The sequence below is a fragment of the Nilaparvata lugens genome, chromosome 1 (genome assembly GCF_014356525.2).
Source record: "Nilaparvata lugens isolate BPH chromosome 1, ASM1435652v1, whole genome shotgun sequence".
Lineage (NCBI taxonomy): Eukaryota > Metazoa > Arthropoda > Insecta > Hemiptera > Delphacidae > Nilaparvata > Nilaparvata lugens.
Window position 1 is genome coordinate 8,345,551 of NC_052504.1, and position 27,832 is coordinate 8,373,382.

Genomic DNA, 27,832 nt, shown 5'->3' on the forward strand with positions numbered 1-27,832 from the left:
AATCTTGCAAATTATAAAAAATAAAGATAATATAAAGATAATACAATTACACGTTGTACAAAGAAATCACAATAATTCATTTACATCAAAAGAAGAATGAATAATTTCAAGTACCCCGAGGACTAAAAGTCCTGTTTGGGACACCTTCATATTTTTAATTAAGAAAGAAAAAAAGCAATAATAATACTGAATACTTTAGACAATTCAATACAGTAGGCAATCTGCTGACAAATTTAAAAAAAAAAACAAATGAAAAATCTTTATTGGGCGGATTGAAGGACTTTCAAGTCCCCTCTTTCACTCAATTTTCCTAAAAACTAAAATGTGGTGACGCATTCCTTCTCGTAGCAATATACAGGAGATAAATTTGAGACCAATTTATTAGAAATTAAATGATTCCCAATGATATTTGCTGGCCTTGAAATACTTACCATGATATTTTCACTTTTGACAGTCACTTCCCATAAGTAAAACGCAGTCAGAACTCCATCATTAATAAGCTCAACTTCACAAGACCTGCTTGAGAATGGTGGGACGGTTCCGAAATGAAGCTCACGTCTTGACAGTTCTAAATTTGGGTAGTTAATTTCACCACTGAGAGAAATTAATTCCTGTAAATAGAAATAAACTAGTCTTATTAACAATGAACTGTATACGTGTAAGGAAAATAGAACATGAAAAAGTATGGTCAGATGTATTTCTCGTTTCACATGTTCAAATTTCTAAGCAATTATAGGAGAAATATGTTTGAGTTACATGTTCAAGTTTTGTTACACTTTGTTGGATCACTACCTCCGTAAACAAAGCCGTAGTGCATTCGTGTGACGTCAGCATAGCTAGGGCTCCTACACCAATAAAGACACTAGCTAATATAGATCAGCTGAAATCAACGAATTGGTGTAGGAGCCCTACCTGTGCTGACGTCACAGGCATGCACTACGGCTTTGTTTACGGAGGTAGTGGTTGGATAAAAAAGGTAAGACTGGAAATAGCAAGTTTATCAAAAAATTTTATAAGCGTAATTATCCAGTACATTATTGTGTGTTTGTGAGACCTGTATATGTTTCATCTTTGAAAATTTGGATAAACAGGTAGGAAAATTTCAAAAATTTAACAGTTTGATAAATTCGAGCTTATATGCAAATACAAATGCTTATATTTTCAGATACAACCGGAGTATGGCATGTGATATTATTATAAAATGAATAAAATCATCAAACTTAATCCAAAACACGCGAAAATTTTACTTGAGATTGAAAAAGTATTGAATACATTATCCTAATTGATGTTAAAAATCAGATGTAAATTGTACATTTTTTGTGTAGTTGAGAAGTTGATATTGTGGTAATTATTCATATTGAATGAAAAAGACTAAGAAATTGTCAAAAAACCACTGATTTATTGATAATTAGAAAGACCGGTTTCGGTTATTACACCATTGTCAATCTCTGTCTCACAGTCTCCTCCCCCTCAACGGTGTGACAAAATGGCGGCTTAAGCAACAGAATCGCCATGATAATAAAATTCACTTTTAGTACAGAATAAGAACCAAGAAAACAAATGTGAAAGATAATAAAACAAATATGTAAATGGAAAAACTATTGACTAATGTATGCTTACATGTTTATGATAAAACTAAATTCGTAGTGTTGTACTGGTTGAAATGAATCTGGTCATTTAAACTATACTGGGGATTTTCCTTAATTACTCTTGTTATTTCTAAAGCCTCTAGAATATTCAAAGATCTGCCTTTGTTATTAACATGCAGAAACTCAACATTCTCCTTAACTGTGAACTTGTGATTATTTGTTATCAAATGTTCTGCAAAGTTAGATTCCCCATTTTGTTTATTCCAATCTCTGATGTGTTCTTTAATTCTACTTTTGAAACTTCTACCAGTCTGACCCACGTAACAAGCATTACAATCATCACATTTAAGTTTGTACACCCCGCTTTTATCCCAAATATCAATTTTGTCTTTACTCCAGCTAAATAGACTATTTAAAATCGGTTTGGTCTTGAAAGCAACATGAAATCCATTCCTCCTCAATTCCCTACCTATCTTATCAGATACAAGGCCTAAATATGGAATTGTTATCCAAGTCTTCTCCTCACAGTTTGAGCCTACAAAGCTAGAATTGATTGAAATTTGTCTATCAATTTTACTCAATAATCTGTCCACCATACTTCCTTCATACCCATTTGTGACAGCTATCTGTTTAATTTTAGTGATCTCAATATCAAAATCATGATTGCTCATAGGTATTGTTAGTGCTCTATAGACCATGCTATTGAAAGCAGCAAGTTTATGAGAAATAGGATGACAAGAATGAAGAGGAATGATAACATCAGTATGGGTTGGTTTTCTGAAAATAGAAAACTTGTGAAAACCAGTGCTATGATCTATTCTTAAATCTAGAAAATTCAATACACAATCCTGTTCTACCTCTACAGTGAATTTTATACTCTGAATAATCACAAGTTCACAGTTAAGGAGAATGTTGAGTTTCTGCATGTTAATAACAAAGGCAGATCTTTGAATATTCTAGAGGCTTTAGAAATAACAAGAGTAATTAAGGAAAATCCCCAGTATAGTTTAAATGACCAGATTCATTTCAACCAGTACAACACTACGAATTTAGTTTTATCATAAACATGTAAGCATACATTAGTCAATAGTTTTTCCATTTACATATTTGTTTTATTATCTTTCACATTTGTTATCTTGGTTCTTATTTTGTACTAAAAGTAAATTTTATTATCATGGCGATTCTGTTGCTTAAGCCGCCATTTTGTCACACCGTTGAGGGGGAGGAGACTGTCTAGCTAGGCCAATGGCAGGCGTTCATGCCCTCGACCAATAGCAGTACTCGCCTACTAGTATAAATTCTGCTGCTCTTGTATTTAGTTTTAGTTTATCAGAGATTGACAATGGTGTAATAACCGAAACCGGTCTTTCTAATTATCAATAAATCAGTGGTTTTTTGACAATTTCTTAGTCTTTTTCATTCAATATAAATTGTACATATTCTAGGTTTTCCCGCATTTTATTGCTTTATGACAGCTCTACAAAATGACATTTTTCTTACTCAGATTTTTATTACCTATTTAAAATTATTTTCTCATTTAAACATTAAGAGAAATGCCAACCGTCGACTTGAATCTTAGACCTCACTTCGCTCGGTCAATTATCCTTAAAATGCAAAATTTCAAAAAACCTTATGTATACATCGACGCGCAGTTGAAAAAGGAATATACCTGCCAAATCTCATAGAATTCTATCAACGCGTTTGGCCGTAATCGCGCTACATACAGACAGACAAAAGCAAATCGAGTTGAAACATAGATCTCACTACGTTCGGTCAAAAATTAGTTGAAAGCTTAATGACACACCATTGATAGATGATGGCTATCGGACATAGACTCTTCTAGAGTCTACTAGTTCAATCGATCTTATGAGTCATTGAAAGGCCATTCAAATCAATCCAAGTTACAATATTTCTACCAGTACAGACATAAAATCAATCACCTCTACATCTCTGTAAGAAACTCTCAAGGTTCCCTTGAACACCGTGCTAATAGAGTTTAGACTGGTGGAAGGACTGAAAATGATGTCGATTGGCTGAGAAGAGTTCTTTCCAAAATGTATTATTCTATCCTCGGTGCCAAAATTCTGATTGTCCAAAATTAGAAAAGGACGTTTGACTTGGAACTTGCAGAGAATTGTGAGGTCTGTATTGTTGTTGGCAATGATGGTTTCTGAAATTAAAAAAGCCTCATATATATTTTGAAGACAGAATTATTGTGTAAAAGTCTCTGTAAGAATGTGATGAATTTATCACTTCATAATGTTTTATAATTTAGGCTATAGATCAATTGAAAACGTTTAAACTAACTGAAGCATGAAGATAGATTTTATCTTATCTATTTAAAATTAACTTACATCATGAACTTTAGACCAAGAGATATTAATTTTAACACGGCTATCACTCGAAGACAGAGAGGCCCGATACTCTTTCCTTCACTAGTCACTCCCTCCACCTAACAGCATTCTCCCTACTTTTGTGTCAGCATCCAATTGTGCGCAACATGCTTACTCCTCTCCTCTACTCTGTCCATGCTACAATAATTGTGGAAGGAGAAACTGGTTTCCCCTCTTCATGTTAAAAGTAATATCTCTCGGACTATAGAGATCATTTGTAATCAGTGATCAAAAAAATAATAAATGCCCATCTGGATCTTAGCATTAATTATTAATGAAAAAAAATTGACAACAACAACTACAAATGAGTAATATATTTGCAAAAGAACACCACACGATCAAAAATTTTCAGGAAACTTGAGAACAATTTTGAAGCGATACCGTATAATTGATTTTCTGTGCAAGTTATTCAATCACAGTAACAATTTTACCCTTGAAATAAGTTTTAGTAAGTTAATTACACCAACTAGGTAGAATTACATGTAGTAACTATATTCAATATTATCATGATGATTGTGTTAAAACAATCTTCGAGAAAAGTTATGTATCTAGTTTTGATAAAGACAACTATAATAATGAAAAAATATAATTATCTTGGCTGATGAGTCCAACTCAACCATCCAATTTATTATATTTGATATGCATTACTGTGAAAAAGAAAATACTATACAAATAACTAGTTGAACCCAAAATTTTGATATCTTTCTTATAAAGGTAATTTGATTAAAACAATAATTATGTTGTAGCAGAATTCATTATCAATTTCCAATATAAACTTAATTCCCTTCGAATCAATATCCTCATTGGAAGTTTTTTCAAAATTTGTCATCAAAATTGATCAGTCTCGTGAATATTTTTCAGCGTGAAATACAGCAATCATTCATATTATTCGCAAATTACAATAAAGGCTATATCCATTTATTGATTTAATTATTCATAACTATAGTGAGGTCCACGTTATAATGGCAGTGGAGTTAGATAGAAGAACAACGTTGCCGATCCTCTGTCTTGTCAATGCCTTCTATAGACGGTAGCTGATACAGGTTTATCGATGTAATATAATCAATTTAAAATAATCAATTATATTTTATAAAGCAATAAATTATATTTTTCAATAATTCCATAATGAATTCTAATGATTAAGAAGAAATATTTTGATGATTAATGATTAATTCTACATTGTTAAAAGACGATCTAGCAGCAGAGCAAAGCGAGAAAGAGATATCGCTATCTGCTTTGTTGAATGATAGACAAGGATAGCAATGCCATTGCTAATCAAACACTGTCATTATAACTTGGATCTCACTATAATAGTGTTTTGATGATAAATTCTACCCAATACTTACGAGTTTGATTCATCAATGTGCGACGATCTGGTGTAATGTCGATACGGAAATGCAAACTAGATTTGGACAATTCCAGGCCTCGATTGATAAACTCAACTTTCAACAATACTTTATTGAGAAGGAAGCGAGCGCCTTTGTTGTCAATTGCTGCAAATACGTAGAACTGTTCATTTATTTCCCCCTCGCTAAGAAACAGAACAAAACAAAAATCATTAGCCATAAGCAAAAAACAAAATAGTTTGAGATTTCATTGCTTGAGAAGTCAACAGTGAAATCTCTATAAATAAAAATCGAGCCTTAAATTTTGACATTCAATAACTTTTTTATGTGTGCACCGAATTTGATAATTTTTTTAGTCGTGTTCGTTATGTTCAGGACCATCAAATGTATAATCTGACTTCAGAACTCTTTTTTGGTAGAGAGTTAGTGGGGAGGATATTTTTAATATTCTTTCCGAAGAATGGACATTGATATGTCCAAAGCTCCGCCAATTTAAGTAGATGCATAACAATATAATTATTATCTATAGTTACTATATTACAAATTGCTTTTTCATATCATATACAGTTCAATAATTATTTTCTTAGTTTATATTATGTAAATTCATCTATAATTTTACTGTATTGTAAGCTATTGTATATAAGTGTATAAGCCAGTATATATTGTAATCTACATAAATAAAGTACTCAATCTATCAATCAATCAATCCTACGGTCCTTCAAAGTTTACATGTAATCCTTATGGGAAAAGATTTGTGAGCTGGCCACACACAGAAATAAAAATCAGCTGTTATAATCATTGCGTCATACAACAGCCGTCGGTAAGACAGTAGACAATACAGTAACTATATTACCCAATATAGTGATATGGTTACTGTAATATAGTTACTGTAGTAGACAAGAGTGTATGCTGCTCTATAATCGCCCATGTATTTTATTCTAAACGCCCCGACTAAATACAAAATGACTGTTCTGTGTGTAACTATCCAGCAGTGCGGCCTCAGGTTAAAGACTTACATGCTCTTAAGACATTGCTTTGTTTCGAATAATTGTGCTGTCTTCGGTCTTCAGAATAAATAGATTTTTAGTAAATTATTTATTTTTCAGTTGGAAAATTATCTATATTAATAAAATGCCGCATCGCGCCTCCTCAGGTGTGCATCCAGCTAAAGTTTGTCATAAGATGCATTAAACTATTTGGCGGTACGAAGTTCGCCGGGCTAGCTAGTATAGAATATATACTATGAATTTCCAGAGACAGTAAATACATAAAGATAGACAAAGAACAAAATAGCTTAGAATATCATTGTTTTAGAAGTCAACAGTGAAATATGGAATAACTTGTAGGTTTTTTTTTACAGACAGTATTATAATATAAAATCTTGGATAGACTCTTTTCAAACACGAATAACAAGAATATTGCAAAAATAATTTATTTTAAAAAAATACTTAAATAATGATTATTAAACTAAAATCCAAATTAAATGCTGTAAATCACCCTGAAGACTTCTGCTACTTACTAGCTGTTTACCCTGTTGTCAATATTTGCAGTAGCAGCAGATGTATTCGGGGTGATTTACATCATTTAATTTGGATTTTCGTTAATAACAATTATTAATTCATTAACATTTGAATGATTGAAATATCTCTTACAACATTATTCTTACTGATATGCCCATGTATAATGTAATATGCCCATGTAACGCAAGAAAACGTTACATTGGCAAACTTAGAAATATTATTATGAATTCAGATAAAGTTATGATTCTTTTGTCAAATTTAACTGTTGTCTGTTGTAAAAATAAATAATATATATATATATAATTTTTGTGTAGAAGCTGTTAGAACTAGGTCATTAATTTTAAGAGTACCACAGGCTAAATTTCTACCGACACTTGGACTCGATTTCGAAATAATAGTTATGTGAATATATTGAACAGATTATTGAACAAACTAACAACAATACTCGAAAGACCTTACTTTGAAAAGTGATTCAATCAACTAGTGAATTAATTTATTGTATTATTGAATACTATGTACTCAACTCTTTGTATATAGGGCATGACCCTGATTACAAATGCTATTCTATTCTAATTGAAATATCTCAGTAATTTCCATCTGTAAAGTACAAAAACCTTGCATATCAGCGAATGCTCAAAAGAGGATTAAAAGTTAAAGGGAATTCGATGAACAACTTTAGTTACTGTATTGGAGTCCAGGACGGGATTCCAAACATCTCAACTTTGATTGTCGTTTAGTTGATTTAAATGCTTGTCCACTTGACATCTCTGTACAGAGTATAGAGACACCGTATATAAAAATAGAAGGAATACTTTTGCAACTATTCCACTTCCAATGAACATATCATAATTTATTGAATGGAAATACTATTATTTCATACTTGAAAACCTATTACCTTAAGATTGCATGAATTTCAATTAATAGATTCCAACTATCAAATAAGAAGATAGCATAGTTTCTCACTCTGCATAAATTGAGAAGTCAGGTCTTCCCTGTCTAAATGGCTGATTAAGGCTAGGCACACACCAGTTAGTCAAGACAAGACAAGACATGATCAGACACATTACTTCACATAGTTGCTTATGAAGACATGTCTAATTGCAATGACTAATCAGTGTGTGTTGCGTCATGAGCAACTATGTGAAGTATTGTGTCTAATCATGTCTTGTCTTGACTAACTGGTGTGTGCCTAGCCTTATTCATTTATTCATTTACACAAAATGTACATCATCAAAATGATAGGGAGAGGAGAAATAAGGTAACCTTGTGCTATTCCTCTCCCAAATTTAGATAAAGTAACACATAGTCCGAAATAGGTTTTGATTAAGAAGAGTCTGTAAAATATCGATCTCTTTTCAATGTGGATACTTGTGATCTGTGACACTGCCATTGTTATCAAATTTTAGATTTATCAATTAACAACGAATAAGGCTAAGCGCACACCAGTTAGTCAAGACAAGACAAGACAAGAAACGTTTAGTCACAATACTTCACATAGTTGCTTATGACACAACTCACACTGATTAGTCAATGCAATTAAACATGTCTTCATAAGCAACTATGTGAAGTATTGTGACTGATCATGTCTTGTCTTGCCTTGACTAACTGGTGTGCGCCTAGCCTGACTGATGAGTATTTTCGATTGAACTGTAACAATTTTCAGATAAAATAGATCTTGATTTTCCACTTACCTCTCACTGAAAACATGTAAGTTGACGATAGATGATTTATGTGGTGGAATATCGATCTTGCAAGGATCAATTCTGAAATTTTTCCTGCAAGGCATAATTCAAGAGAGAGTCAATCATCTATATACAGTTTTTCACAGCCATACAGTATTCTTATCGAAACTTTCAAATAATCACCGAGAGCATGATCTCACAATCACCCATATCATAAATTTATCACCGCAATTTAATGAGAGGAGTGAAGAGAATGGAAAAAATAGAGTTAATAAAGAAAAGAAAATACTTATCAATATGGAGCACGTAACATAATTGAAAGAATATCTGTTATGTGATGATTCATGTTTGAAATGATATGATGTTATACATGATTTAGTAGTTTTTAACTCAAAAATTTCTAGTTTCATTCAAAATTTAGACTTTTTGAATAATTATTAAGTTACTGTTCTAGATTGTTCTATTTTAGTATCTATTTGATTCAAAATTTGCTCGTTTATCTGAGTATTGAAGAGAGTAAATTGTATTTTGAAAAGTGAAAGTGACATAACCAACATTTTGATTTGGACAGTATAGTATAAATTGGAAATGGGACAGTTTTGGGCATGAGCCTGTTGTGCCTTTCCTCATGTTAAGTATTTGTACAAAATGTGATAAATAAATAAATAATATGATGTAGGCTAATATAGAAATATTTGGATATCATCATAGAATAAAAATAGTAAGACCTACTATAAATTGCTAATGAGTAGTACTATTAGTTCTCCTCTGTTAAATACTGATGAAATACTGGTACTAATAGAATACTAATATATATTTAATATTTTTTTTAATTTTGGCTTAGTGGTTTTGTGTGTTTTCGGTTTTGTATAAATGTTTGGACTTTTTAACATCAAAATGAACTTAATTCCGAAGTGAAAAGTGTAAATTTAAAGTGATGTGCTTACTTTAACCCTAGTGTCCGGTTTCCCATTAGAGAATTTTGGACTATAAACGGCGAGGTGGAACTACCCTTGGGTCTCCCCACCATTAAAAGCAATACGCTAATAATAATAATATACTAATACATAATACAATAAAGGAAAGAATTGGCTTATACACGTAAGGGATGGGAAATTCACTAATGAAGCATCCTTACGTCTGAACTACTGGAGTGATTAACTTCAAATTTTGATATAGACTCTTAATTTACCAAGGATGGTTATAGGCCTGTTTTGAAAAAGTTAAGATTTAAGTAGGTCAAGTTTTCAGTTTATCAAGATGTCAATCAGACCCTTGCGGAGCACGGGTTACCTGCTAGTCTTCAATAAATCAAGTGATTGTTGATATCAACGATCGTCAATAAACACCAAACGAATTATCTTCAAATGAATTAAGTTTATGTTTAATAGTATTCGCTAGTTAACTTGGCATGATACATTGGATAACGTGAAACACAAGATCATAGGGAGATCAAACGAATCATACTTACCATTCTGTACTATCTTCATAATGAGGCATTAGTTTGCACTTCATATCTTTCGACCAGTAAAGAGTGTGCAACTTCGTGCTGTGATTTGTGGTTCTCAATGGAATTGTATAATGCTTATTGCTGCAAGTGAACACTATGTTTTAATAATAGAGTAAAATATTTATACTTGCTTTTTATTGAACTTACGAAAAACTTTGTAGAGGTTGTTATGAACAAAAAATAATCAACAATTAACTAAAAAAATAATTAACATTCTGATTTTCCAACCTTTTTTATGAGAAAGGTCCCTAATGAAAGGATTGAAACATATAAACATCACTATTAAAAGATGTAAAAAAAGGTATTTCATGGTGTCAAGAATTTGAAAATTCCAATTTATTTTTCAGAACAAAAGAATTGTTTTGGTAAAAGAAATTAAGAATGTATAAAGCTTGGATGAGTGTTTAACAGGCGATTTACACTACATAATAATGACAATTGATTTTAAAAGGAATAAGGCAAGGTGCACATCAGTTAGTCACGACAAGACAACATTATCAAACACGTTTAGTCACAATACTTTACATAGCAGATTGTGACGTAACACACACTGATTAGTCATTGCAATTAGACATGTATTCATAAGCAACTATGTGAAGTATTGTGACTGATCATGTCTTGTCTTGACTAACTGGTGTGTGTCTAGCCTAAAGAGTTCAGCAGATTAACTGCATGTTATGAGTCGTTTGATGATTCCTAAAACAGTAGATGAGCAAAAATGGTGTTAATTATTAAGGATGAATCAGTGGCGGTTCTAGGCCTAGGCTGGGTAGGCGGCCGCCTACCAGTTTTTATGAGATTTTTTCTAATTTTTCATGTAGCCTAAACCTAAAAATGTTAAATAAAAAAATAAATTTGGAAGTATATTTAAATGTTTATAGTCATGAGTTATATTTAATGATTCAAATTCAAATTCAAATTCAAATTTTATTCAATCCAATTCACAATATTTACAAATTATGAGAAAAAATAATACAGCTTAACAATATTAGAGTAATAAGTTAATATTTTATAAAGTACATAAAAGTCTAATTTTTTAAACAAATAACAATAACATCAGACAAGAATTCGAACATGCTAAACCAGGACTAATTTGTGAATTTGGATAGAAAAATACTGCTTGCTGAGAGTACAAAACTCTACGTCTGCGAGCAGGAATGAATATCTGATAATTTATGAATTTATAGAGAAGTAGAAAAATATAAAAAGAAGAAAGAAAGAAAAATTAGCAACCAATCACTCACACATTCACACTAACCATGCTCACTCTCCAATTCCAGCTCATTTAGCCAATGCATAGCCACCATTATCAGAGTATTTTAACTAAGAAACCACATTGAATAAGGTCTCTAGATAGTCAGGCATAAGACCTCTAAGCCATCCAAGAACTTTTGTTTCAAAAACAAGTCGATTTTGTGTTCTCTTAATTTCAAGAGGAATATTGTTGAAAAACTTAGGGCCGAGAAATACAAACGATTTCTGGAAACAAGTGGTATACGATTTAGGAAGTCTTAGTAAATCAGATGTCACTCTCCTAGTTTGATAACTAGGAACATCCCTGAACAACGCATGACCACAGTTTCCAGACATAACATAAAACATATACAATACTTTGAAAACATAGATATATCTGAGAGGCAAGCATCTGAGACTCTGAAAGATAGGAAAAGAATGTTCATATCTACCCTCCTTCTTGATGGCACGAACTATGGATTTTTGTATAGTTATTAAGGGCTTCAAGTGACTAATGTAAGTGGAGCCCCAACAATTTATATCGTAGCTGATTTTTGAATCGACAAGTGCAAAATATAGCTGCCTCAGGACACTCATATGGAGAAATTTATTCAAAAAGTAGAACTTCCTCAGCATTAACAGCAGATGGCTTTTTATATTAGTAATATGATGAGACCAAGTGAGCTTTTCATCAACAATCACACCCAAATATTTTAATGAGTCAGTTTGACCAACCACCTCACAGTCACAGTCATCACTCGCACAGCTACCATGAAACTTCAGTGCAGAAGGCAATGTCCATGATGTTGATAGTGTAAACAGCATGTATTTTGTTTTTGAAAGATTGAGCTGAATCTTATTGTGTCTAAACCAGAGCAACAGCTTGTTCAAATCATCCTGCATTAATCTTACCAAATTGGGGCCATCCAGATCACAATATGCCAATGCAGTGTCATCTGCAAAAGATACAGGCATACCAGAGAACGAATAGAGATCATTAATAAAAATGAGGAACAAGATTGGCCCAAGGACTGATCCCTGTGGTACACCACAGTCCACTACCTGAACCTCACTCTTCACACCTCCAATGGCTACATATTGTTGTCTGTCATTCAAATAGGACAAAAACCAGTCATGAGCCACGCCCCTGATGCCAGCATTATACAATTTATTTAACAAGATCGAATGGTTCACTGTGTCAAATGCCTTTTTTATATCTAGAAACAGTCCTGCGACACAGCGTGCTGGCCTGAAGTTGAGACCAGAGAAAACAACTGCCATAAACCTTTCAAGAGTCATTTCTGTATTCATACATTCACGAAAGCCAAATTGGTTACTATAGAAAAAATTACATGAATCAAGAAATTCTAGAAGTCTCCTTTATCTTCTCCAACAACTTTGAAAATACTGACAGCAGGGATATAGGTCTATAATTGTTCAACTTTAATCGAGAACCCGACTTGAAAACTGGCACCACTCTTGCCAGCTTCATCCCAGAAGGAAACACCCGTGTAGAGAGACTACAATTGAAAATATCAACTAGAATTGGTACTATGGCCAGCGCAACATTCTTCAATAATCCAGAAGATATACAGTCACCCCCACAAGATTTACCATTGTCTAATCCTCTAATGTAAACTAAGAGCTCATCATAGGTAACAGCTTCAAGGAATATAGACTTCTGCTGATTAGAATGAGAATGAGATTAGAATTAGAACTCAACAGAAAATTGTTTTTATTCTATTCTATTACTATGCCACATTTGCAGTGCGTGAACGCAGGGCTTTCTATGCTTAGAACGGGGAAAACATACCTCAGGTCTACAATGACAACACAACGTCTAACTAATCTTTCATTTTATCTATTGAACGAGAGGAAAGTGAAAGGCTGATTAAGAACCCTGAAAAAATCTTAGAGGCTTTCAGCAATGTTGGGCAAAGAAGACTACAGTTGTAAATATAAAATGTATTACTCTATGTTCTAAATAATGTTAAAGTGTAATAAACCGTTGATTTCATGAATACTAAAATGTGTATTTATTTCAGAAATTTCCTCCGATATTCCAAATAAATAGCCTATCAATTGAAATATTATTTGAAAGAATGATTAAAACAGCAAAATTATGGTTGGCCTATTAGCAAAATAGTGTCGAATTGAACAATCAAATATGAGTATTAACAATTTTTATATTTATTAATACATCTTCATTTAATACCTATATGCTTTGATGTATTTTTTACATGAATTACTCAAGTAGCCCTACCCTAGGTCTATGAATAGACCTACAGTATGATAAGTTTTGCCTACCCAGTTTTTTATGTCTAGAACCGCCACTGGATGATTATTAGAAATTGCAGTAAACCAACTGAATATAATAGTATTAATCAAGCCAAATATTCAATGAAAGCTATATAAATAGAACAAAGGATTTCTGATACTGCAATTATTGGTCGACGATCTAAATAGCATTTGTTGAATGAAACTGTCCATAAACATTGATGCTTTTTATTATTGATCGAAGAACTAAATATTAGAGGTACATTATAGTAAAAAACACAAATTTAAATTGTCAACCACTTTTTAGTGTGAAAAAAGTGGTTGTAAAAAGTGGTTGACAATTTAAATTTGTGTTTTAATTATGGAAAAGTACCACATCACTCACAACACAACTGTAAAGTACATTATAGTACTTAATGTTTTTTTTAGGCAGTTTCTTTCAACAAATTTTCTTCTGCTATTTAGATCTTGGGCCAATATTTGCAGTTTCAGTCTAGATCTATTTATACAGCTTTCATTGGATATTTGAATTAATTGTTATCATGAGGTTAATTACCTGGCTAGCTTTCCCAAATTGTAGACAGGCGAAATGGATGGTGTTATAACAATACTGGAGCCATGACCCTTAGCGTTGATGCATAGTACGAGTTGTCGGCCATTCTTTATATTGATGAGGATGTTCTGAGTGACATTGCCTGAGTCATAGAGCCGTATTCCAACAGTCAGGCGAACTCTACTATTTGCCTCCAAAACTCCACATTCTGGGTCGATTTCCACAAAGAATTGGTCTTTTTCACCCTGTCGAAATACACCATCAGTGACCAAATACAAAATATCATTGAATAGATATCATGAATCTACAACTCAATTATAGTGAAGTTTTAAAAACTGTCTATGAAAATGCCTCCAAAACTCCATATTATGGATCGATTTCCACAAAGAATTAGTCTTTTTCACCCTGTCGAAATACACCATCAGTGACCAAATACAAAATACGAGATTCATTGAATAGATATCATGAATCTACAAATCAATTATAGTGAAGGTTTAAAAGCTGTCTATGAAAATGCCTCCAAACTGTCTCCAAAACTCCATATTATGGATCGATTTCCACAAAGAATTGGTCTTTTTCACCCTGTTGGAAAACACCATCAGTGAATCACCAAAAACAATACGAGTTTTGATAGTTTGATAAATAGATAACATGAATTTACAACTAAATTATAGTGAAGTTTTAAAAACTGTCCTAAAAATTCATAATCGTGGAAGGATAAAATTCTTCAGTTCACAATAATAATAATTTATCATTTCTTGCTGACTACAAAATAACGTTCGTTCTTGATCTGCAAATTGTGATTCTTTTTCTGGATATTTGTAAAATTAGATTGAGAGCCATATAAATTATTACCTCCATACCGATCGATTCTTAGACCTAAATTTAGCTGAGCTATGAATCAAGTTAATAATACTGTATTATGTTATTGTAAATTATTACACAATGACTTATCTGTAACGACTTAGCCTAATGAAGATGTATTTTTTGGCTGAAATAAATCATTGAATCATTAAGCACAAGATCGTTGCCAGTGATTCAAATTTATTACACACACATTACTACTGTATACAAAAATCAAAATAAAGTTCAGCATGACAATACGATTCAACTGAAATTTAATAATAGACAGCAAGTGAAAACCACTGGCATAAGATGACTCTTGAATTTGAATTTGATTAAAATTGATTGAGAATTTAAATTGATTGGTTGCTAGATAAACGAAATTTCTCTCCAAATGCCAATTACAGAGTGCCAGTTTAAACTGGATTGAATCCATATTGGATCTCGTTTATTATGATTTGGTTAATTTTGAGTTCACGCCACCAGCTGAATCAAATCACTGTGGCTTTTACTGTGAAAATGGCACTTGAAGTATCGTTCATTAATACAATGTATGTATTGAAATTGCTCGTAATATACCAGAGAGTGCCACCATTTAATTACATGCATTACAGTTTACAGTAGGCGTCCCGCAGCTTTGCATCCGTGACTCTGAAACGCCACATTGGCAAGGTATAGCCATTTCACACACATCGATTTTTGTTCGTACGATTTTTGCCCTCATTGATTCTATCAGATTAGACGGAACTTGACAAACATAATCTGTTTGATCTAATAGAATTTATGAGGACGGCATAGAATCGCATGAACAAAAATCGATGTGTGTGTAACTGGCCTATGGTTCGCTGGGTAATATTCACGGCATTGCAAAAGCATCAGGCTTCAGAGACCCTAGATGCCTAGACGGAGGAAGCTCTCTACCGAGACTTCTTGAAGGAAGCTCTCCCTACACACACAGAGATATATAATAATAATAATTTCAAGTGACCTGGCTGGCTCACACAGAGAATCTTCATGAATGAGAGAGTTGCAACCTATCACCAACAATGGAGAGAGCATGTTGAACGAATGTCAGCTGATAGGCTGTGTTGTGCCAGAGAAAACTTCTATACTATAGTGAGGTCCACGTTATAATGGCAGTGTTAGATTAGCAATGGTGGATTAGACAATCCTTGTCTATCATTCAACAAAGCGGATAGCGCTATCTCTTTCTCGCTTTGCTTTGTTGCCAGATCGTCTTTTAATAATGTAGAATTAATAATTGATTAACAAATTATTCAGCTGAGGCTATTTGGGAGCTATCACACGCGCTGACATATGATTTCAGCTGGTTAATATTAACATAGTTTACAACTTCTACATGAACAAAATGATAAGGGTTGATATATCAATGCGCGGTTTTTGCCATTAATTTTCATCGTAATTTGAAAGTGATCATTAACAAGCAGTTCGTAATGGAAAGAAACATTGAAGATTATTAGTCTCTCTTTGAACACCGTATCAAAATAATGTATCACATGTCCACCTTCTCATTAAAAAAAATAAAATAATTTTGATTCATATGAGAGTCATATACGTGTATGTTGAAGCGACAGAATTATATTTGAAGAGTATATTTTTATTTTAAGTAGGCTCACCAATGAAACCTACTGTCAAATTATTCTATAACAACTTATCATACACATGAGACTACTGTCAGATTATTCTTGTAAGAAAAATATTTTAGCTGTTTTCATAATTTTCATCAACTCAGTATAATTGGAAGTTGCGGGTTTCAAAGATTACAATACAAAAGTTCCTGAGCGAGTTCTCCAAACCAGGGGGTCACTAGTTCAATTGACTGACCTCAACAGCAGCAAAGTGTGCGTCGATGGGCGAGTCGTTGATGAGTTCGACTGCAAGCGCCTGATAGGTGAGCAGCTGCACGCGGCCAAAGTGCAGCTCGTTGGGAATGAGTGTGACCATCGGGCCTTGGCCACTGCACTGCAGCTCACACAGCACCTCTGCATTCTGCTCGCCAAACAGCAACATCCTGCAAATAACAAACACATAATCTGTAATAATTATAATAATGGAAAGAAACGTCTTACACATGTACGAGATAGGAAATTCACGAATGACGCATTTGTCTGAGCTACTGAACCGAACTGAACTTGCAAGTTATATATTTACCGAAGATGGTCATAGGAGGAAGAAGAGGAGAAAGAAGAGGAAGAAGGGAGAAGAAGAAAAGGAGTTGTTCAGTGATGGATTGAGATAGATAGTGCCTAATCCACACATTGGCCCATTGGCTTGCCAAGTCACTGGTCAAGCTGGTAAGCTTCAAAAATGTTTACTAAAAACTGTAGGGCCTAGTACAAAAATTTAAAAAAAATCAAAACTAAATCACGATTTAATGATTTTTAAATTATGTTGGACTTTTCAGCTACCACCTGCCACTGATTTGTAAGTGTGGAGAGTTTTTCTTACCTTGGAACTGAACTGAATGTAAGCAATAATCTGAGTCAGGAAATTAAAAAGAGAATTGATCAAAGTAGCAGAGCTTACTTTGCAAATAGGAGTTTGATAAAGAATAGAGTAATATCAAGATTCACGAAAGTAAAACTATATCGAACACTATAATACTATTCGAATTATATCGAAGACCGGTAGAGACATACGGCTGTGAAACTTGGGTTCTCAACTCCCAAAATATGAACGCATTGAGGATTTTCCAAAGGAAAAAGATAAGAAGAATTCATGGTCCCATACGCGAAAATGGAGAGTGAAGAATCAGAAGCAATGCAGAGATAAGTAACATTCTGCGGCGAAAAGATATAGTAAGATTGATAAAGTCTAGAAGAATCAGCTGGCTGGGACATGTGCAAAGAATGTGGAACAATAGGATGCAGAGGCAGATGCTTGTTGGAAGAATGGAAGGAACAAGGAAAGGAGGTCGCCCGAGAAAACGTTGGCTGCAGAATGTAGAAACTGATGCATTCTATTGTCAAAAATTTCTCGTTCTCAATTTGTTCTAGTAAAACCTATAAAGTTATAAATACAGGATGTAGTAAAAGATCTGGCGTGCCAAGGAGTGAGAAACTGGAAGAGACTAGTCAGAGGGATGAATGGAGGCGAATTGTTGAGGAGGCCAAGGTCAACGCAGGGCAGTAGCGCTTCGAAAGTAAGTTAAGTACCTGCCATTGTTTCAATAACAGAGTGATGGAATTTTTATTATGAGTTTACTTACTTGACAATTTCAACATGCTTTCCGACTTGGGTGACAATCCATGTCAGTTCAATTTCTATCACTTCCAAGCCGTCAATCATCACCTCCTCCTCAGAAATGTGATACGATAATCCAGTTGAGGCAGAAACCTGTAACATTCAATATAAAAATTCATAAATAAAATTTATTTATAAGTATATCTAAAAATATAATTATTCTATTATTTTATCAATTTCAAAGGGTAGGCTACTATAATTATATTTCATAAATACGAGAAAGTAGCCCTGAATTCATACATTTTATAGATATATAAGTTTTTTTTTCTGAGGGTGATGCAAACTTGAGCTCTAGGCTTGTTCGTGGGTAATGAGGCGGATGAAAATGAGAGATGAATGGACCTACAGTTTCAGGTAGATTCCGAACCTATATGATCTACAACTTCAAGAATCACTCAAAAAGACACTGTATCTTACAATAGAGACCAATCAAAAGCTTTTGGATTATAATGTGTTCTGCTGGCTCAATTCTGAAGTATGCACAGGGAGATAAAACTCACTTGATTCAATTATTGGAATTTTGTCACTTAACTAGAAATTGGAATCTCTAAATTTCATTTAAAAATAAGACATCTTGCGTTCATATTTAGATGGTACATCGGCAGAATATCCGAAAATTGTACAGAGAAACGCTGCCAATAAAGAGTGCAATAATAATTTTTTTATTTTGTAAATTTAAATTTTGTTTCATGTTTTTAAGAAAGATTTATTATTAATCTATCAAAATTTAAAATTGTTTGTTTTATTCTAATTTATATTTACAGATTGTGATTTGATGTAGAAATTGGAATGAACATAACCTATGTATAATATTTGGACAATTTAAAACTAAATTAGGAGATTGAAGATGTTTTGGGCAATAGCCTGTTTTTTTATTTTCCGATCATTGTATTGTTTTTGTAAGCTAATAAATAAATAAATACAGGGTAATTTTTCAGTCCTGTTTCCCAGTTCTTAATGTAATTTGAAAAAAAAACGGGAATTCAGTTGCAATAGACATGTATCAATTCGATAATGTATAGTCTTTTGTTGTATACAAAAGAAATATATCTCATCACTTATTACTTAGTTACTGACGATTATTAAAGAACATGGTCAAAATGTCCGCCCATTGACACTTATAAACGCCTTGACTCTTTTCACCATAATATTCATGTTCTATGGTAAAATACATTATGTCAGTGAGGCGACCGGAATCCACACAGAATTTTACACAAGGATAACCAACTCTCACAGTTGAATGTATAAGTTACTGATTGAGTAGGGCTACCAACTTTGTGCGACGAAACAGCATGTTCCTTATTAGAAACAATAAGAAATGCACACAATAGGGTAACAGGACTAAAAAATACTCTGTAATTCAAAAGATAACCAATAAACCTACAATATAAATATATAAATGTACATGTATAATGAATTATTACTATTCCACAAAAATTTTCAAAGTTGAGCATTTGTAAAACGATTTTCTCATCCTTTATATCACAGCTTTACGTCACTGCTCAAAGATATTATCGTGGGTAGCCGACAATAGCAGAGATTAGCGATTATGTACTAATGAAAGAAAAATAATAATCCATCTGGTAACGTATAGGCCTACTACACAATTTTAAATCTGCCTACAATCCAGCATCGGGAATTCTCCACATTGGATGGATATAGGTAGTTTATACTTGAATAGAAGATACTACATTGGATAGATATAGCTAGTTCATAATTGAATAGAAGATACTACATTACTTACTACATTTTCCTCCTCTATACACGGACTTGTTACATATTAAGAGAGTAATTTTCAAGGGAATGTATTGTAAAATGTCACTTTCTGAAAATAAAATTAATTTGGATTGAATTACCACTTGTGGCATTATATGAAAGTATCCAGGAGCGGAAGAGATATTCCTCAAAGTCAGTGTCTGTCGATATTCATAATTGATGAAACAGAATGGACTTTTGATAACTTCTGGTAGGACGACAATCATCGGTGAAATAGCATTGGCTGATAGTTTAACGCTGGACGTTTCTGCCTCCGTGTTAACATTCAGTTCCAGTACCAGAGAGGCTGCCAAAACTCTATATTTGTTTGGAGTGAATATTATCTGCAACAAATCAAATCAATGTTTTATGCCATAATTCTAAAAATAATAATACTTGATACAAAGTTATTCAAAATAATAATCAATCCTTATTACACCAAAAAGTAACCTTGTTAATCAAAATAACACATTAGGCGCTACCGTGAGTGCTGACAGCGAGTATCAAAATCAATTTTCAACAAAAAGTACAAGGTGCGCCATAGAAATGTACTTATTTGAAAAAAATCCCGTACGTTGAATTGGTCGTGTAAAGGGGTAGGAGGAGGCGCATCTGGAGGGGGAAGTTCTCAAGTTTATCCTTCCTCAAGTAAATTAGTCATCATGCTCTGGTCTAGAGAGCAGCGGGCCTTCGCAGTTGAGAGAGTCTTTTCTAATGGTCGATCACCTTCCACGCTAAATTTGAAATTCCTCCTCACAGACTCGTTCCTGCCATAATTCGATTCTGTCGAGGCTTAACTCATTTCAGGAGTGTGGAAGTGTCGCTAAACCCAGAAATGGATTTCAACGAACCATCAGAACTCTAGCAAATGTCGAAAGAGTGAGGCAGTCAGTTGTGCGTTCTCCCCGGCGTTCGGCTCGCAAACACACAGCTGCTATGGCATTTCTGACTCCACTGGTCGACGAATTTTCCATGAAGACCTTCAACTTCATCCCTATAAATTGTCTGTTGTTCAAGAATTGACTGAACGCGATTTTGTTACCCGTCGAAATGCATGTGATCTGCTGATTGACAACCTGCCTGAAGACGCGGCCATTTTTTTAGTGACAAGGCTCATTTCCACATGCGATTCGTCAATGCTATTTTTTTATAGGGTTATTTGAAGTCTCTGGTTTATGTCGATCGACCACGGACCATAACACACCTCAAGAACAACATTCGCGACACCATTGCCAACATACAGATTGATATACTGCTTAGACCATTTATAGAATAGACACGGCCAATTGTATATTCATACTAAAAGTCGATGAGGCCAACATCTCTACTGCCAAATCCACCCACCTTGACGTCACAACAGTCTGTTGTGTAAGTGTTTGTGGTGTTTAACTTACATTGTTGTTGAACAATGCATTGTTGTTAGCTTGGTTGTGACGTCAAGATGGGCGGATTTTGCAGTAGATGTTGGCTTCAGAGGGTAGACTTCCCAGCGTGTCTACTCTATAAATGGTCTAAGATATACTGCAACGAAATTTCAAAATTCGACTTCATCAGTGTATGCGCAATGGGGGTCGCCATTGGTCTGATCTCATTTTCAAGACTGCATGGAGAAAAATTGAGATATTGTCTTCTCATAAAAAAATTGAAACAATAACTGAAGTACTTTTGTTTTTATTGACCTTTAAAATAAGTAAGTTTCTCTGGCGCACTTTGTATTTTGTAACAAGTGATCATTTAATTTTAGAGACTAGTGCACAATTTTATCTTATACGATAATGGTGACTTATTTCCTAGCAATACTCTCAATATTTGTAGTCCGTCAGAAATCATAGCATAGGAATTTTGACAGTTGAAGTGCACCTTATAGCTTTAATTTAAAAGTGCACGGTTTCTAGAATGCTTATCAAATCAAATGTACACTAGAGTCTATCGGACACTATTTTATTTATTCATTTATTTATAGTACAAAATACTACAATAATAATATAATTATGACATTGGAGGAAAAAAATAGGCTAAGCCTGTACTATTTCTCTCCAAAAATGTTGATAAAAAGTTGATGTTGGTTCAATAGTTCCAAAAACCGGGCCTAGGTGAACTGCAAGTAAGTAATTCTGTAACCAAGTTCAACTTGAATGTAAATAATATTCGTGGAAGGCAAATTCAAATTCAAATTCATTTATTTGCCATAAAATAATACAGATTGATGAAATAAATATTCCAACTTACAAAATGGCACTACCGGCAAAGAAAACTTGTGCGCCGGCAGTGAGTTCGAACAACTAGGTACAGCAAATATGTCAATAAAAAGAAAAAGAGCTTATTCAAACCATTAGAATAACTAAAATTATGGAAACCAGGTCACATCTCAAAACTTACAAACGATAAGACAAAGTAACAAAATCACAAGCAAATGACAAACTTAAAAAGACCAATTCAAGGAAGCCATGACAATTTTTTTTTTAAATTTATAACACAAGAATGAAACACTACCTTACATTACAACATTACCTTAATTTGTTTTGTTTCCCCGGCACCTATTTCTCCACTGGATGGTTTGATTGTGAATTCTTGTGGACTCTGTGGTAGATAAAACTTTCTCTTTGATTGAGAGAACGATTCACAAGTTAGTGCCGGCTCAAATCCATCTTGAGGAACCGACATAGAAAACGGTATCGCGACTAGAGAATTGTTTTTCAGATGGACGATTTCCACAATTGGAAAACCTGGAGATGAAATCAATGTCTTATATGTTGGTATCTTTCAGTATGATATACTATAGTTAGCTGAGTTCGAAATAGTGAATTCCTCCGATTATAAGGAATTATATACTTAACATTTCACAGGATAAAGTTGAAGTAAGAAGGTATAATGAATAATATAAGTTGCAAATAAGTTTTTCAAATGTGATTCAATTTTGTACAAAATTAACAATTGTACTAATTTTAATTGATATCGGTTTATACTGGATTTTGTACGGTATAGTATAGGTTTGAGAGTTAAAAATATTCCCAATTAGAATCGGATCTATGCAATTCCACTACCTTGTAACAGTAGCCTATCAACAGAGAAATTCACGTTATAAAGTCAGTGGAAATTATAGGAGATCATAGCTGCCAATTCTCTTCTTCCACTTAAATAGCTGTAACTCTGGTAATCCCGTTTCAAGTATTATACAGAGTGAGTCATATGTATGGCAGCACCTCAACAAGTTGGTGTAAAACTTTAATCAGCCGCCATTTTGGTTAAAAGTATCATAGAACATTTCTATTGATGTCATCTTTCTCGTTTTGGAAAGGCCTTTAAAATGATGTATCACACAATGGGTATTTACATTCAAAATATTCGAGTTACAACCCCTCATTTCCTTAAAAACTAAAACTTCAAAAAGCCGCCATTTTTGATGCAAGTATCATAGAACATTTTTGTCGATGCCATCTGTCTTGTTTTAAAAAGGTCTTTAAAATGATGTACTAAATGATGGGTATTTACATTTAAAATATTCGAGTTACAACCCCTATGTCACCCCCTTATGAGGGGTTGAAATTCTGATGTACGTTAAAAGGTAGAGAATTTTACTAATAACTTATCCTGAGAGCTACAGTATTAAATCTACAGCAGTCTCCAACTTATTGAGGTGTTCCCATACATATGACACACTCTGTATAATACCATATTAATAGTTGATTCTAGTTAATAATCATCATAAATTATATTTCAAATATATTATATTCACCAATAAAAAATATCTTTCCGAGATTTAATAATACATTTTTATAATTTGGATTCAATATTCTGGTAGTTCACTATATTTCTTCATAGGCTATGAACGATTTGGCAACGGTGCTGAGTTCAAATGAGACAAGTATATCAAACCAATGTTTTTTATTTCGGTTTATGCCCACATTACTTTTTTGTTGCTTGTGCTTGGGTAATGGAATGTGCCTCAGGTAATCAAACATCCAGCCCATCAGCGGGATTCGAACCAAGAACCAAGCGATGCTAGCAGTCCGAAGTTTATAACGCTCCTTACCACTAGACCAACCCGGCCGGCATGTTAATCAGAAGCTGACTTTATAGCTAAATCCCACTACAGCCATATTCTCTGCCAACATATTATGCTAGTTTCACTTTCCAATCTCAGTCGTGTGCTGTTGAACCGGCTTTAAGGACAGAAACACACAAGGTTGATGGGCAAACATAGTCTGACTTACGACAGTATCGCACGAGAGCAACTGCAACTATATCAATATAATAATTGACACAACATCGACACGACAATCGCTTGTGAGTTGAGGTGAGTGTTTTTTCAAACAAAACTCTCTTTAAAGCATTTGTCACTGTTTTTCAGAAAAAAATATTAAACAACTCGTCACAGCAAAGTAGCTAGCTACTAATTAAGGGCCAAATGAATAATATAAGTTGCAAATAAGTTTTTCAAATGTGATTCAATTTTGTACAAAATTAACAATTGTACTAATTTTAATTGATATCGGTTTATACTGGATTTTGTACGGTATAGTATAGGTTTGAGAGTTAAAAATATTCCCAATTAGAATCGGATCTATGCAATTCCACTACCTTGTAACAGTAGCCTATCAACAGAGAAATTCACGTTATAAAGTCAGTGGAAATTATAGGAGATCATAGCTGCCAATTCTCTTCTTCCACTTAAATAGCTGTAACTCTGGTAATCCCGTTTCAAGTATTATACAGAGTGAGTCATATGTATGGCAGCACCTCAACAAGTTGGTGTAAAACTTTAATCAGCCGCCATTTTGGTTAAAAGTATCATAGAACATTTCTATTGATGTCATCTTTCTCGTTTTGGAAAGGCCTTTAAAATGATGTATCACACAATGGGTATTTACATTCAAAATATTCGAGTTACAACCCCTCATTTCCTTAAAAACTAAAACTTCAAAAAGCCGCCATTTTTGATGCAAGTATCATAGAACATTTTTGTCGATGCCATCTGTCTTGTTTTAAAAAGGTCTTTAAAATGATGTACTAAATGATGGGTATTTACATTTAAAATATTCGAGTTACAACCCCTATGTCACCCCCTTATGAGGGGTTGAAATTCTGATGTACGTTAAAAGGTAGAGAATTTTACTAATAACTTATCCTGAGAGCTACAGTATTAAATCTACAGCAGTCTCCAACTTATTGAGGTGTTCCCATACATATGACACACTCTGTATAATACCATATTAATAGTTGATTCTAGTTAATAATCATCATAAATTATATTTCAAATATATTATATTCACCAATAAAAAATATCTTTCCGAGATTTAATAATACATTTTTATAATTTGGATTCAATATTCTGGTAGTTCACTATATTTCTTCATAGGCTATGAACGATTTGGCAACGGTGCTGAGTTCAAATGAGACAAGTATATCAAACCAATGTTTTTTATTTCGGTTTATGCCCACATTACTTTTTTGTTGCTTGTGCTTGGGTAATGGAATGTGCCTCAGGTAATCAAACATCCAGCCCATCAGCGGGATTCGAACCAAGAACCAAGCGATGCTAGCAGTCCGAAGTTTATAACGCTCCTTACCACTAGACCAACCCGGCCGGCATGTTAATCAGAAGCTGACTTTATAGCTAAATCCCACTACAGCCATATTCTCTGCCAACATATTATGCTAGTTTCACTTTCCAATCTCAGTCGTGTGCTGTTGAACCGGCTTTAAGGACAGAAACACACAAGGTTGATGGGCAAACATAGTCTGACTTACGACAGTATCGCACGAGAGCAACTGCAACTATATCAATATAATAATTGACACAACATCGACACGACAATCGCTTGTGAGTTGAGGTGAGTGTTTTTTCAAACAAAACTCTCTTTAAAGCATTTGTCACTGTTTTTCAGAAAAAAATATTAAACAACTCGTCACAGCAAAGTAGCTAGCTACTAATTAAGGGCCAAATGAACAATCTACGTTTAACGCTAAACCATGATTACTTGTAGATATGGTTGTATTTATCATAATGTGTTTCATACAGGGTTTAAACGAACAGCTGACATTTCTCCGTTTAAACCGAGTATCTGCAAACGGGCCTTAATGGATTTAATAAGAGCCGTATGCTAACACTACGTTTAACGCTAAACCACGTTTACTTGTAGATATGGTTGTATTTATCATAATGTGTTTCATACAGGGTTTAAACGAACAGTTGACATTTCTCCGTTTAAACCTAGTATCTGCAAACGGGCCTTAATGGATTTAATAAGAGCCGTATGCTAACACTACGTTTAACGCTAAACCACGTTTACTTGTAGATATGGTTTCATTTATCATAATGTGTTTCATACAGGGTTTAAACGAACAGCTGACATTTCTCCGTTAAGTATTTGCATACGGGCCACAGTTACTCATTACCGAGTTGTTTCATTACTAACAATATGCTTGTAGGAGATATCAACACTAGTAAACACTATTATTTCAAACTGAATTTTCTGTGTGTTTTTGTGACGAGTAAAGTTTCTATTCTATTCTTCTATCTTATACTATTAAACGTCGTTTAATAAACGAGCAATTTCTGTTCATATTTTTATATGTTTGGATGTTTAGATGTTTATATGTTTGTATTTCACCGGATCTCGAAAACGGCTCTAACGATTGTCACGAAATTCAGAACACAGTAGGTTTATAATATAAAAATTCGATTGCACTAGGTCTCATCCCTGGGAAAACTCGCTGAAGCATTAAAAGACTATTAATATTCATCATTGGAGAAAAAGCTGATAATAATTATTTCGTCGTCTGTTGATGATGGAAGTGAGTGAGAGAGTTCATGTGTCAAAATTTTGACTCAGCTGTTGAACTTTTGTAATCATTCAATCAGGTACTTAGTGCCGGTTGCAAAAAAGCCGGGTTATTTTCAATCCTGAATTATTCCGGTAGATCCATCTTTTTGAAATGGTCTTTGATTTGGTTCACGTGAAATTAATCAGGATTAAAATTTAACCGGCTTTTGTGCAACCGGGCCTTTGTGAGGGAAATTTTGCATTCCTCTGGGAATTAATCTCAATTCACTGTGATTAGATAGAACATTTCTGTATGAACTATGAATGATATTATAGTTTCTTCTTTCGTAATAAATTTTTCATGCTTTTGTACTCCAGAGCGAAGCTCGGTCCTCGATATTTAAAATAATTCAAGCTAGAACTGGGATTGAAGTTTTTGATGTTTTATTACTCACCGAGTGGAACATTCCCAAAGTTGATTTCATTTCTATCGAAATATATATTGGGACGTAGAACTTCGCCTCTGTGAAATGAGAGGGGACAGATAAAATGGAGTGCACATACCTATAAGATGCGGATAGGTATGCGCACTCCAATTGGAAACAATGCATCAAATCTAATCGTCCGATCCGTCCGATGCGTGCCGTCCGTCCGATGACGATCTGTGTGCGCCTACCTTTATAGGCAATTTTTTTTGCTGAGGGTGATGCCCACATGAGCTCTGGGTTTGTGCGTGGGTAATGAGGCCGTTAATGATGAGAGATGAACCAACAGTCAAGGTGGGTTCCGAACCTCCGGGAAGCAATTTTACTCCTCATGAACCATATTCAGAGGAGTTGGTTTAAGTAGTCACCCTTCCAACGGGAGTAGCAGGCACATGATTATTAACTTAGTTATATGTAATAAGTAATAAGTAATAAGTTATAAGTTATGTTCTGAACTTAGCGATAAGTTATAAGTAATCTAATAAGCGATAGCTTATCAGAGCGACCTTAGTTAATGTGTTCCTTATAGTCAATCAATTCATTTAAACTGGATTCTAAACAAGTAATTTGAACAGATTTACGAAAAAACCTAATATTGAGTTATTCAATAACATA

General features: G+C 33.8%; 1 protein-coding gene across 1 annotated transcript in view; it reads right to left on the reverse strand.

The window, feature by feature from the left end:
• Positions 1 to 27,832, reverse strand: part of LOC111051311 (hydrocephalus-inducing protein-like) — a 65,235-nt gene that overhangs the window by 21,104 nt on the left and 16,299 nt on the right. Inside the window, exons 11-21 of the mRNA XM_039419871.1 lie at positions 27,188 to 27,255; positions 22,477 to 22,691; positions 20,067 to 20,309; positions 18,176 to 18,303; positions 16,792 to 16,978; positions 14,107 to 14,348; positions 10,002 to 10,121; positions 8,540 to 8,623; positions 5,329 to 5,513; positions 3,530 to 3,759; positions 432 to 611 (exon numbers count right to left, since the gene is read on the reverse strand). Coding sequence (XP_039275805.1) covers positions 432 to 611; positions 3,530 to 3,759; positions 5,329 to 5,513; positions 8,540 to 8,623; positions 10,002 to 10,121; positions 14,107 to 14,348; positions 16,792 to 16,978; positions 18,176 to 18,303; positions 20,067 to 20,309; positions 22,477 to 22,691; positions 27,188 to 27,255 — 1,882 coding nt within the window. The remainder of the gene's footprint in view (positions 1 to 431; positions 612 to 3,529; positions 3,760 to 5,328; positions 5,514 to 8,539; positions 8,624 to 10,001; positions 10,122 to 14,106; positions 14,349 to 16,791; positions 16,979 to 18,175; positions 18,304 to 20,066; positions 20,310 to 22,476; positions 22,692 to 27,187; positions 27,256 to 27,832) is intronic.